This window comes from Otolemur garnettii, unplaced genomic scaffold, assembly GCF_000181295.1.
Source record: "Otolemur garnettii isolate 467f Iridium unplaced genomic scaffold, OtoGar3 scaffold00044, whole genome shotgun sequence".
NCBI lineage: Eukaryota > Metazoa > Chordata > Mammalia > Primates > Galagidae > Otolemur > Otolemur garnettii.
In genome coordinates this window covers 8,278,443-8,291,846 of record NW_003852439.1, presented here as the reverse complement: position 1 = coordinate 8,291,846, position 13,404 = coordinate 8,278,443, and the positions used below count along the sequence as shown (strand labels likewise).

Sequence of the window (13,404 nt, the reverse complement as noted above, 5' to 3'; positions counted from 1 at the left end):
GAGTTGGAGGTTGCTGTGAGCTGTGTGATGTCACAGCACTCTACTGTGGGCGATAAAGTGAAACTCTGTCTCTATAAAAAAAAAAAAAAAAAAGATGCCATGTGAGCAGAACCCTGGCCATGTCTATAGGCTGCAGAGTCAGAGAGTGGGCTGGGGCTCCTGCAGCAACCCCAGAGTCCTGGCATCCAGAGGGCAAAAGGAAAGGGACACAGAGACTGCTGCAATGATCCAATTATTTGTGCAGTGTCACTATTGACCATGCTATGTGCCACAGGTCACACTTTATAGGCTCAGTCAGGACATAGACACCAGTCAAAGAAGCTCAGGAGTAAATGCAGAAACTCTACCTTGAATTGCAGCTAAGGAAAGCCAAGGGACAAGAGAGCAAATCCATTTGGAAAGTCAGAGAATTAACAACGATGCTAACACCTCAGAGGACACTCAGAGTAACTTGGCAAAGGCAGGAGAAACTTCTAGCAAGAGGCAACAGTGTGTGCAAAAGCCTTTGAGGGGTGGGAGAATAATAGTGAGATGGAAGGGAGAAGAGACTCGGGGGTGGAGGCAGGGCAGAGCCCCCCAGGGCCATGCACTACAGGGAAGAGCAGTTGTCTCAGAGTACAGGGAGCCCTGGTGGCTTCAGGGAAAGGGTGACCCAGTTGGATTTGTGTCAGAAAAAGGCCACCTGGCAGCTTACAAGAGGCAAATGGAAGCAGGGCAGCAGTGAGGAAGAACCAAGGGAGTGGGCTGGGAGTCAGGGTGTGCGCAGATCTGAGCCAGCTGTTAGGGAGAAGCAACAGGACTTGTCATGGTTTGGCTGTGGAGACAGAGGTCAGTGTGGCATGGCCTTGTACCAGGAGAAACAGTGAGGGGGACATACTGGAGGACATCCAGATGTGGGGAGGCAGGCTCTGAGTTCACTTTTAGATGTTCTGATTAGATTGACAGAAGGAAATGAGAGATTCACACATGAGATAAATGCTTAGCCTCAGTGACAGCTTCTGGAATAGCCACCCAAAAGGACCAAGTGAGCCCCTGCTAGGCAAGAGCCAAAACTAGGAGGCAGTCCTCCTCCTGGGAGGTTTCTGGCAGGGGACTCAGGCTGGCTGCCTACACTAACCACTGAGCCTATGCACTTGCCTATCCTCCATGACACGGCACATGTTGCAGATGGCACTGTGGCCCAGGTGGGTGCCCAGCAGGTTACGCATCAGCTGAGAGACAAAAGCATACCATTAGGGATTAGCAGACATAAGCCCTAGCCCTAAAACCCAGGCTCTCTGCCAGCCCTGCCCACCCACCACTCTGCAGCTGCCCTCAGTCCAACCAGTTGCTGCTATCTCCTCCTAAATACTGAGGCAGCAGAGTTCCCCAAACACCACCAAAACCCTGCCCTTGGCTCAACTACTTGGGAAAATGCTACAGACTATCCTTAAAAGGTCACTGTCTGGCTGCCCCAAGAATCAGACAACCATTCATAGGAGGCTTGGTGAGCATGGAGAGCCTATGGCTCCGTGGGTAGGTCACCAGCCACATACACTGGAGCTGGCGGGTTTGAATCCAGCCCAGGCCTGCCAAACAACAAGAACAACCACAACCAAAAAATAGCCGGGTGTTGTGCTAGGTGCCTTAGTCCCAGCTACTTGGGAGGCTGAGGCAAGAGAATCACTTAAGCCTGAGAGTTGGAGGTTGCTGTAAACTGTAATGCCACGGCACTCTACCGAGGGTGACATAGTGAAACTGTCTCAAAAAACAAAACAAAACAACACAACCATTCATGGGAAACAAGCTGGCCCTTATCTAATCCATGTGCCTGGCTTAGGACCCCTTCTGGAGAAGAATTCTCCAGAACAGCAGTTTTAGAGATCCCCACCTTCCAGCAAGGCTCACAGAGCTCTTTGACATTGATGGTGCGGCACAGGGTGATGATGAACAGAGGGAGGCTCTCAGCTGGCAGGCAGTTGTAGCAGACCACAGCATCCAGCACCTGCAGAGAGACCTGGTGGAGAAAAAAAAGAGAGGTCATGCTTCCTAGGGGTCTTCCTTAGGCTCCCACCAGACCTGGAGAGGTGACACCTCAGGGCTCCTTCTCTTCTTTTGTCAGTGACATTGCCTCTTCCCACTGCTAAAGCAGCCTCCCTTGGAATCACAGAATGAGTGGCCAAGAGTCTGGGAGGCACTCCAACATCTCTGTCACCACGGGTCATCAACGCTATGCCATCCCGTCCTGAGCTACAACTCTATAGCAGAGGCCACCCAGCTGTAAGTACTTCCAGCACAGATGCCAGGGGCACCAAGATGCCAAGCAGCATGCCTGGGCCACACAACCTACAAGTGACTCAGGGGCCTTGAACACCACGCCGCAGCCTCCCAGAAATGAGCCACTGACCTCTATGTCCACGGAGGACACAGTTCGGATGCACAGCAGACATATCATGCTGCAAAGGAAGGACCAAAGTTAGCTCAGAGAGATTTCCCAGAAGGACAAGTGACTGCATCTTAGGTTTTAGTCACTCTGTGAAGTCATGTCCATGAGTGGCTTGTCCATCTTTAGGGTTCCATTTGCCCAACAAATGCTGAGGTATCTGATCTGTGTCATCCACTGTCCTCAGTGATAGGCATTCAGCACCAATCAGACAAAGCCCCTGCCCTCAGGGATTTCATGGAGGGTTTTTAAAAAATAGTAACAAAAAGATAATAATTAAAATGTCAGGTAATGTGACAAGTAGAAGGTGGCTATGTCTACTTCTAACTTGCCCAGTTATTTGGGGGTTTCAATGCAAACTGTAGAGGAAAGCATACAACCCAAGATAGCAGGACTATTATCAGAGTAGCACTACTGAAATTCTCTCCTTACTGAACCATTGATGCGATGTATTCATCAAGGTAACAACTGTTGAATTTGACCAAGTTCACCAGCACCAGAAGGAATTCTGAGGACAAGCCAACATCCATCCACTGCAGGACAAACTCAGCTGGGGAGAGGAGGACATCAATTTGAGTAGCTGTCAAATCTGCACTTCCAACATACCTCTTCCCTCAGGATGTGTCCAAATCCCATTACTGCCAGAAACCGCATTACTGGTCCCCTCATGATGATAGGCAGGCCACACACCAGGCCAGAGGAGGCTCAGCTGGAGCCCAAGCACAGACACTAGAGTCCTCCAGCTTCTAGGCCTATGCAGAGGGGTGTGAGCTGAGACTGCAGTGGAGGCGTGTGCACCCACATTCAGAGCCCAGCCCCCAATGATGAAGGAAGAAACATTACTAAGGCATACACACTTGGCTGCCAGCCACATAACCATAAACAGAAAACCTGATGGCAGGTCCCCTATCAGCACCTATCCTAGAAGCTCTTTTCTGAGCAACACAACAGTAAAGCCCAGTGAGATTTATTTCTTCCTCCTTCTTTCTCTTCTCCTCACAATTTTTATATAAAGTCTCAAGGCCAACAGAAATCTTATGCTATCAAGACAGCAGGAGGGAGGCTGGCAGAGGTACAGTGAAGACTTAGGCCAGGCAGCAGTATTATTTCCTGACAACAGGACTTGGGACTCAGCTCACCTCCTCCCAATTAAAAGACACCTTTCTTTGCCCCAGGCATTCTGGGTCAGTAGGTCTGGAGTGAAGCCCAGGACTCTGCATTTTTTAGAAGTTCCCCAAGAGACAATGCAGATCCAGGTGAGCCCAGGTACACATAACTGAGAGATGACTGCCCCCTGCAGGCCATCACTGTGAACTGCTGCACCCCTCCCTGGCCCCAGGCCTTCTGCACCATAGATTAAATTTGATCATCAAAGCCAGAGAGACTACACACCCAACATGGCACCCACCCAGTTCTTCCTCCAAGTAGGTGATGTGTCTCCCATTGTCTGTGAGGGCCTTAAAAACTTCCAGCCTTTCATGGAGGTCTTCATTGGAAGGGTAATCCTTGATGACCTTAAAAAAGAGGGCTCGAAGGACCCCCAAGCGGTCACCCTAAAGACAAAAACAAGGGTCAGTAGAGCCCTGCCAGGGTCTCCCAAATGCTTGCCAGGAAGTCCAGAAGTGCAATGGGTGCCTAGACTCCAGCCTTTTCTCCTTTCCAAGGCACACCTCATAAGGAACGGGGCAACAATGTCAGCACGATATCGGGCAGGAGACCAGATGCATGGCCAGCAGCCAGCCACTGTGTGTGGAGCACCTGTGGTACAGCAGTCTCCGAGCATGCCAGAGTGCACAGAGGAGATGAAGGGCTCCTGCCCTCCCCCAGCACTCAGCCCAAGACGGTACATTTGTACTCACACAGCAAAAACAAGGCTGGTGAAGCTGCAGGAGAGGTGCAGTGAGTGCACAGACCTCTCTGAAAATCTGGGACCTGAAGGAATAGAAGTGGCCAATTGAGGGGAAAAACTTCAGGCAGAAACAAGAGATGATAGGCGTTCAATTATCAGCCAAGCCCAGCACGGCTGGAATGTGAGAGCAGGATAGTAGCTCTGCTGACAGACAGGGGATGGGGCAAGATGATGTCAGCCTGAGCCAGGCACGTTTGCTTCACTTTATCCCCAAATATCCCAGGGGAGGAAGGTATGGTGACATCCCCATTCACAGGAGGGGGTGGAAGCACTGGCTTCATCACCTGCCCACGGCCAGATATGAGGGGGGTGAGGCTAAGAGGCCCCCACCAGTCTGGCTCCCGAGCATGTCATCCTGCAGACCCTATACCTAGCAAAGATAGGAGCAGGACAGTCGGGGGCAGCCTGGCAGCACCCTGCATACCCTAGCTCCTGGCTCCATTTCAGAGCACATGCCCACACACCTCTTACCTGCCCTTGCACGATGGCCTTCAGAAGAGCCAGCACTGCATGCCGGGCCTCTGGTGGCCGCTCCGGCTGCAGCAAGTCTGCGACTGCCTTCCAGAGTGCTTCCACTGCGTGCTGCCACCAGCAAAGGGGACAACAATAAGTGTGTGGTCTCCAAGAACCCTGGCCCCTCAACACAAGGACAGTACCATGAACAAAGGATATACGTCTTTTGGCTTAGAACTCCAGTAACATTCACATTTCATATCTGTCTGCAGCCTATGATGACCACAGGCCTGACAGGAACAGCACAAGGCTATCTTAAACCCAAGCAGGTCCCTTTAACCCACATCGGGCCACAGATGGGCATGGGTTGGGGGAGGGCAGTAGAAAGGCTAAGAAGCAGCCCTGGCATCCCCAAGGCTATTGTTAGGAAGTCCCTGTTAGAGCCACTCAGACTGTGGGGAAAGTCAGAGGAAGAGTCTCAGAACCAGAGGCTCATGGTGGGCCCTAAGCCTGTACCTGACACACCCTTCTATGGCCTTTCTTTGTGAACACGTCAGCCATGAACCCTACCACCACACCCCACCTCCCCACCCTGCCTCCACTACTCTCTGACTTGAAGAGGAAGAACTCACTGCTCCTTCTGAAATTTGCCTCCTCTGGGGGCAGTGCCTGTGGCTCAAAGGAGTAGGGCACTGGCCCCCTATGTTGGAGGTGGTAGGTTCAAACCCAGCCCCGGCCAAAAAAAAAAAAAAGAAATTTGCCTCCTCTGACTGACTCCAGCCTAGCCCATGGGAAGCTTCTCCCTGCTTCCCCAAACTGCCCCACTCAGTATCACTTAATAAGCACCTGAGCTGGCTCCCTTCACCTTCCCTTCTCTGTGTTAACCTCCAATCAGGGCTTTCAGACCACTCCCCACTTCCTGGCTCCCTCCTGGCAGGAGAGGAACTAAAATAGCCAGGGTCTCTTAAGTATTGTCTGACCAACACTCCAACCAATTCAGGATGCACTGGGATTCTCACCTTCTTTGTCCCATTCACAATACTCCCACTGTAGCAACCTGAGCTGCAATAACATACAGACACAGAGCCTGTGAACAACCCTGGCCTCTGAGGCCCAACCCACATGTCTATTTACACAATGTTTTGTGCCTATACAAACAACCTATTGAATGAGGATGACTACTTTTTATATTTTTTTTTCTTGATGATGTGCAGCTTACACATTTGGGATGAACTGTAAGGTGTGAGGTCCAGGTCTCCTACAAAGTCGTACACATACAAATGCTGGACAAAGCTACAACAGGGCCCTAAGGTGCTTTACTAATACCCCTGCACTCCCAGAATGACTTCCCATTCTGTCCCCAGTTGTCAATAGAGTTTGGAAACGTGCCCCAAGACAAACATGTCTAAGTCTGTGAGGTTGCCTGATTTTCCCAACCAGTCACCTCTCCCAAAATGGTACCAAGACTGGTATGCCTTGAATCGTTCCCTGAATACACAGCCTTTCCGGACATTTATTTTCCCTTTCCCTAAATTTGTAATAGAAGAGGACAAGCAAGCATGTTTTTGTAAGCTAATATAAACTTTTTTTTTTGGCTGGGGCTGGGTTTGAACCCACAACCTCTGGCATATGAGGCGGGCGCCCTACTCCTTTTAGCCACAGGCACTGCCCTATGAGCCAATACAAACTTTTTTGGGATCTGCTAGAAAAGTCTAATCCCTTTGCTCCTCACCCCCACTCCCTGGTCCCTCAGGGTTGTACTCAGGGCATTTCCAGAAGCTTCCCATCACTAAGATAGTGTAAATCAGATCATTAGCAAAGTCAATCATACTTCTAAAAAAGCAAACTCAGGCCTTTAAGCAACCTACATGCATCTCTCTAGTACCCCAACTGAGACAAACCTACCTCTTCAAATTTCTTAGTTTTTGCGACTTCACAAATCTGCCCTATCACCCGGATCCGATTGTTGAGACCACATTCAACACTCAGTTCCTAGAAAAGAAATGAAAGAAGAAAAGGGGCCAGTGCTCAGGCTACAAGTCTCCTTAACTGCTACACACAAGCTACCCTAAGAACTGGACTCTCATAGTAGATCCTTTTGAAATCAAAGTGCTTACTACTTACTCCATCTCAATGGACTGAGAAAATTTGCAACACTTTTTCCATGATTGCAAATATTTTATTTATTTTTACTTACCCTTTTTTTTTTGAGACAGAGTCTCGCTCTGTCACCCTGCGTAGAGTGCTATTGCATCATCATAGCTCACAGTAACCTCAAACAATCTTCAAGCAATCTTCCTGCCTCAGCCTCTCAAATAGCTGAGATTACAGGAGCCTTCCCTGATGCCCAGACAGTTTTCCTATTTTTAGTAGAGATGGGGGTCTTGCTCTTGTTCAGGTTAGTCTCAAACTCCTGAGCTCAAGCAATCCACTGCCTCATCCCCCCATGGCCCTAGCCCCTGGTAACTACTAATCTACTTTCTGTCTCTCTGGATTTGCCTATTTGGACATTTTATATAAATGAATGATACAATATGTTGCCTTTGTCTCTGGCTTATTTTACTTAGCATGTTTTCAAGGTTCACCTATGTTGTAGCATGCGTCAGTTTTTCATTCTTTTTTTTGCCAAATCACAACCGATTGTATGAACATACCATACTGTATTTACCCATTCATCAGCTGATAAGTGTTTTAGTTTTTCTCTAAGTGGGAAACTCCACAAGTACAAAAATTCGACATTTTACTTATGGGCAAAATGTGGTGCCAGGCATGTGTCAGATGGATACAAACACACATAAAAAATAAGGACTTACTTCTCCCAGAAGTCACAAATTACCAGATAGTGCCTGGCATATCCCCCCTTACCACCTATGAACATGGCATTCAGGTCACATCTAGTAAAGTGGACTTTCTTGCATCAATCCTTGAATACTAATTCAGTGTGCTGGACTAGGTCACCAAGCTCCTGACCTTTTGAGGACACGCCCATCTTCACAGTATTGGAGAGGTCAGCTCTGTACAATCACCAGCAATCCACCGCTTACAGGACCTTGTGAAAGAACAAACCCAGCCTTCCTTGCACTTCCCACTAGGCTAGAAAAGACAGGCAACTCACTCTCAGGATTTCTGCTGTGATGATAAATTCTGTCTGTTTGCCCTCTGCAGACCTGGGATTTGGCCTTGATGTTCCCAGTCCCAACAGAATCTTGAACTTCTCCTTCAAGCCTGAATCTTTGCTTGCTGGCTTGGCCATGGTGGGCAGGGACACACCAGAGGACTTCTCTGCGCAAAGGAAACAGGCATGGAGACACCTGAGGAATAGCTCCACCACCTGCCCAGCTGCCAACAGCCAGCCACCAGTACCCTAGATGTCTGGTGGGAATAAGCTTCTCCCCAGCCCTTGGGGAGAATTTAATCACAGCCAGAGAGACCCAGTCACAAATAACCCTAGGAAATGCCAGGCCTGATCTAGCGAGCTTCCTCCTGCTGAGACAGTGCCGCCCGCCTGACCCGCCCGACTCTGTGCACGCAGAGGGCAGCCTCGCGGGGTCTAGGGGGCCCCGACGTTTCCATTTCTCTTCTCCCCACGTAGAGGAGGAGCTGTCTCAGAAACGCCTCAAGCAGAGAGCGCCGTTCGCACCCGCCGTGACTTAAATAAACCCAGGAGTGCTTGCAGCTTGTGGGTTCGGCTGCAGTGGGCGCGGCGGAGGCCTGGGACCCCAAACATTGTGTCGCCTCCCCCGCGGTCCCGGGCGTCCCCTCCGCCGCTGCGGCGGGACCGCGTCACACCGCTGCCCCGGCTGGCGCCAGCGGTCCCATGGTCACGAGCCACTTACCCCGCGCCGCGCCTCCGCGCGCCGGGTAGCCCCGACGCCGAAAAGGGCGCACACCCCCAGCCCGGTGTCGCCGCCGGAAGCGCGAACCGCACTTCCGGCAGCGGTACGGCGCTGAGGGCCGCCGCAGGGCTTGCTGGGAGTCGTAGTTCTAGGCCGTCCCCTGGCGGAAAAGCTGAAAGCGTGGGGAGTCACGTGACTGATCACGGGTCCTCAGAGGATGTGTAGTCCACTGGAGTCTGGCATGAACGCTTTGAGCATGCGGATGGTGACCAGAAGCCGAAGCCGGGGACCCGGGGCCGGGCCGCGGGCGGGCGGGGAGGACCCGGTGCCGCTCGGAAGAAGAGAAGCGGCTGCAGGTAGCGCCGCATCTCGGCCAGAGCACGGGAGGAAAGGCGGGGGAAGAGGTCTGCAGGGGATTAGGTGCTGCAGGTTGGGTCCCTGGCCGCCTCCCAGGGGTCTGACGAGCTGCGTTGGCCGGGAGCGGGACGCACGACAGAGCAACTAATAAGTTCCGTGGCCCTTCGTGCGGCCTTGTGTGCCCATTCTGCGCTCTTTTCCTGGAGGTTGAGGTCCACTGGGGTCTATCCACGCAACCTGGTCTTGAGCAAGAAAGTTCTTCCCGTCTTGTCAGCCTGTCCTAGGATACTGCAGTTGCCCTGGCTGTGCGGCTGACCAGCCCTGTCTTCAGTGAACTCTTCCCTCTGAGAGGCTGGGTGCCAAAAACACACCATAGGTCTCCCCCAGCTAGAGGGGTGCTTCTGAGAGAAAACAGTAAAGGGCACGGCATTCGTTATATTTATCCTGTCACTGTAAAGGACGTGATGTGTGCCAAGTATGGAATTTGGCAGTAAACAACACTGACAGGGCCCTTGCACTTGTCCCCCAGAACTTCGGCACAATTGGGTAGAGGGGGAGCCCCAGAGGCACCCAAAGAACACAGGGATAGTTCAGACAAGGACAGTAGTATGGGATAGGAGGAAGTGGTGTGCAGTGGAAACAGGCAGGTGATAATGCCAGCCAGAATGGCAGCGACTTTGATGCCAGGATAGAGTTTGGAGTTTATTGTAAGTACAAAGGGGAATCAATGAAGAGTTTTTAAAAAAGAAGTGACAGGATCTGATTTTTGTGTTAGACAATTGTCTCTGATGCAATATAAATGACATATTGGAACATCATTGTAGAACCCCTTATAGAGTCCTCACATGCTAATGTGGACCTTGTCAGGTGGGCAGTGACATAAGGAAGGCTGACATATCCCAGAGGGCAGAGTACCCCAAAGTGTAATAGGTGATGGACAATTGTTGCATGACTGGATGTGGGGTATCCTAGCAGATAGGGTAGCATCCATATCCTACTCTTACCTGTGGCCCCCTCTGAGGGGATTGAGTGGCACTTTTTGCAGAAGGAAGGAAATCCCACCACCCTATAAAGCGGCAGCAGAAAGCACAGAGACTGCACGTGGCCTACGAGTCCTCAGACAGTGAGAAAGGTGAAGGGACCGAGCCCCTCAAGGTACCCATCTGGGAGCCCCAAGATTGGCAGCAGCAGCTGGTCAACATTCGCACCATGAGGAGCAAGAAGGACGCACCTGTAGACCAGCTAGGGGCTGAGCACTGCTATGACCCCTGTGCCCCGCCAAAGGTAGGCAGGGGACAGCCTGAGACCTGGTGACTCTTTTTTTTTTTTTTTTGAGACAGAGCCTCAAGCTGTCCCCCTGGGTAGAGTGCCATGGCATTACAGCTTATAGCAACCTCCAACTCCTGGGCTCAAGGGAGTCTCCTGCCTCTGCCTCCCAAGTAGCTGGGACTACAGGCGCCCGCCACAACGCCCGGCTATTTTTTGGTTGCAGCCATTATTGTTGTTTGGCGGGTCCGGGCTGGGGATTTGAACCCGCCACCTTAGGTGTACGTGGCTGGCGCCTTATCCGGTTGAGCTATAGGTGCCGAGCCGACCTGGTGACTCTTGGTTCGCACCCTCCCCTGCAGGTAGCACCTTGAGGAAATGGGGTCCCAGAGCACTGGGCAACATCACCAACTTAATTGTAGCCACTCAGCAGGTCATGTGTACCTGCAGCTTGGGGCCTTATGCTCTGCTTTCTCTTAGGCACAGCACAGGCATGTTATAGGCTTTCTGTAACATGAGGAAGGAACAATCCTTATACTTCACAGGCCCAGAGCCTGGGTCCCAAAACCAGTATGAGTTCTAGTCCCTACTTTGTTACCAGATAACCTGCATACATGCCTCTCTGAGCCTCAGTTTGCTTGTCTATAAAATATTATTGTCCATGGCGGGTTCGAATCCAGCCCTGGCCCACCAAACAACAATGATGGCTGCAACCAAAAAAAAAAAAAAAATAGCCAGGTGTTGTGGCTACTTGGGAGGTGGAGACAGGAAACTCGCTTGAGCCCAGGAGTTGGAGATTGCTGTGAGCTGTGATGCCACAGCACTCTACCCAGGGTGACAGCTTGAGGCTCTGTCTCAAAAATAAAAAAAAAAATAAAGTAAAATATTATTGTCATTCATAAAGTAGTAATAATAGCAGCCAATGCTTGTAGTGACTGTGTGCCCAATACGATTCTAAGTACTGTGACAATTCATCTGATCTTCTCTCTGAGCCTGTGAGGCAGCTACTATTACTGTCCCCATGTTGTAGGTGACAAAACAGGCTGGAGCCATACCCACATGTGGTACCCTGCCTGTGCTGGTCTGGGTGGGTAGGAGGCTGGTGTCCCATGTGTTACCTAGGGTAATAGATAGAGGTGGGTACAAAGTGTGGGTGGGGCCTGGCCTATGGCAAGCACCAGGACCCACCACTGCCCTGTCCCTGTCTTTGGCACCAGCAGGTACGGAGGTACCAGGTGCTGCTATCTCTGATGCTGTCCAGCCAGACCAAAGACCAGGTGACAGCGGGTGCCATGCAGCGGCTGCGAGCCCGGGGCCTGACAGTAGACAGCATCCTGCAGACTGATGACAGCACACTGGGCGAGCTCATCTACCCTGTCGGCTTCTGGAGGGTGAGCGCAGCCCAGCTACTAGCCTGGGAGGGAACTCTGGAAGCTGAGGGCCGCAGTGGTGCCAGAAGCAAGGGTCAGGCCTCTCTGGCCACAGGGGCCTGGGTGCAAGTCCCTCTGAGCAGCTTATGGGGGCTGGCACCCAATCCCTAGAGTTCCCTGGCCTTTCCTGTTTGTGTCCTCCCCTTCCTTCCTCTGCCTCCCTGCCTGCACCGCCCTTCCTCTCCAGCCTTTCCTTTTGTTTATTTACTCTAAGTGGCTCTGGAGTGCATCCTGCCCCCAGCCCCTCACTCTGGGGGAGCCCCTATGAGGGGAGGCTGCTCTCGCCCCCACAGAGCACTGGACAGTAGGTGGGCTGATCTGTTGAAAGCAGCTCAGAAAGTGGCGTTGCTTCCCTTGGCAGCTGTGTGGCTGCAGCTTGTCAGATGGGTTTTAAATAGCCCTCTCTGCACCGGCACAGGATGGGAACCACCCAGCTGGCCTGGTGGCTGGTGGGGGAGCCCAGACTCTAGCCTTCCTTCCTGAAGGACCAGGTGCTACTGAGCCCAGCTTCTGGGAGTGGCTGGCTTGCTTACCTTGGCCCACCCTCTTGGGGAAATGATGGGGGAGGGGACCCAAGCAGGTCTCCACACACATCATGTGTGGGTAGGAAGCAGGGGTCCAGGCTGGCTAGGGGTTCCTCTAGGCCTCTCTGCTGCCTTTGGCTCATTCCCACCTCTCAGGGCTGGGAGTGAGCAACTGCCTCTGCCTGGGTCCTGGGCACAGAGAGGCAGCTCTGGGCACCCGTGGTCTCTGGGATACTGTCCTCCCAGGCCAGACTGAGTTCCCCCATCCTTCAGAACAAGGTGAAGTACATCAAGCAGACCAGTGCCATACTGCAACAGCGCTACGGCGGGGACATTCCAGCCTCTGTGGCAGAGCTGGTGGCGCTGCCAGGTGTTGGGCCCAAGATGGCGCACTTGGCTATGGCTGTTGGCTGGGGCATCGTGTCAGGCATCGGTGAGTGGCACATGCCCTGAGCAGGGAGGGGCTGGCTCTGGACTTACCAGCTGCTTTTGGAGCTTCCCATTCGTTGTGATCTGAGACCCCAGCTCTAGCTTCCTCCTCCCCCAACTCAGCCCAAAAGGTCAAGTGTTCCCAGTGCTGAGCTAGTCCACCCCCACTCAGAGATGGGACTGCAGGGGGCTCACAGATGCTGAGCACCTGCTATGTGCAGGGCTCTGTGAGAGAGCCTGGGGCTAGACCCTGTCTGGGCCATGTGTGGGAGGGAGATGAGGGTTTGCTCACCCATAGGGTAGGACACTGGTCTGGGGCATCTGAGAAGACTTGCTGAGGTCATATTCAGCTGAGAAGTGGGCTAGCCAGACAGAGGAACAGTGTCTGCAAAGCCATGAGGTGGGGGGAAAGGGCTAGGAGTAAGAAGTTCTGGAATAAGACCCAGGCAGAATGGAGAGGTTGGGGAAGGGAGGATGTGAGGAGGGAGAAGGTCACCTGGGCAGGGGATGGGACAGCAGAGAGAGGGGACCCCCTGAATCCTTTGCATAGGTCCAGAGTGTCACTTCGTGGCATCAGACGCCCCGCTGTAGCTGGAGACAGACCCGTGGGTAGAGTGTGGAGCTGCTTTATTCTCAGAGCTTCTCAGAGGGGTAGGGGGTCTGAGGCCTCACAGTGGCGAGGCCCAACTAGCCCATAAACCAGAATTTGGGCTCGGCGCCTATAGCTCAACCGGCTAGGGCGCCAGCCACGTACACCTAAGGTGGCGGGTTCGAATCC

At 52.4% G+C, this 13,404-nt stretch overlaps 2 protein-coding genes across 11 annotated transcripts in view; one reads left to right on the top strand and one right to left on the bottom strand.

Annotated features, from left to right (window-relative positions):
- TSC2 (TSC complex subunit 2) overlaps positions 1–8,792 on the bottom strand; it is a 38,120-nt gene extending 29,328 nt beyond the window's left edge. For 7 of the 8 annotated variants that reach the window (XM_023513731.1, XM_023513732.1, XM_023513733.1 and 4 more), the window contains exons 1-9: positions 8,621–8,792; positions 7,900–8,066; positions 6,690–6,776; positions 4,803–4,913; positions 3,831–3,975; positions 2,855–2,972; positions 2,387–2,435; positions 1,871–1,996; positions 1,138–1,211 (exon numbers count right to left, since the gene is read on the bottom strand). In XM_023513731.1, the coding sequence (XP_023369499.1) occupies positions 1,138–1,211; positions 1,871–1,996; positions 2,387–2,435; positions 2,855–2,972; positions 3,831–3,975; positions 4,803–4,913; positions 6,690–6,776; positions 7,900–8,037 (848 nt within the window). In that variant the 5' untranslated portion in view covers positions 8,038–8,066; positions 8,621–8,792. Of the gene's footprint in view, positions 1–1,137; positions 1,212–1,870; positions 1,997–2,386; positions 2,436–2,854; positions 2,973–3,830; positions 3,976–4,802; positions 4,914–6,689; positions 6,777–7,754; positions 7,834–7,899; positions 8,067–8,620 lie in introns of those variants that run through there. The other variant, XM_023513736.1, reaches the window with a different exon arrangement.
- A 45-nt stretch (positions 8,793–8,837) lies between these two features.
- Positions 8,838–13,404, top strand: part of NTHL1 (nth like DNA glycosylase 1) — an 8,473-nt gene continuing 3,906 nt past the window's right edge. Inside the window, exons 1-4 of one of the 3 annotated variants that reach the window (XM_003790791.2) lie at positions 8,838–8,976; positions 10,023–10,261; positions 11,464–11,634; positions 12,471–12,630. In XM_003790791.2, coding sequence (XP_003790839.1) covers positions 8,838–8,976; positions 10,023–10,261; positions 11,464–11,634; positions 12,471–12,630 — 709 coding nt within the window. Of the gene's footprint in view, positions 8,977–10,022; positions 10,262–11,460; positions 11,635–12,470; positions 12,631–13,404 lie in introns of all 3 variants that reach the window. The other 2 variants (XM_012805861.2, XM_023513851.1) reach the window with 2 other exon arrangements.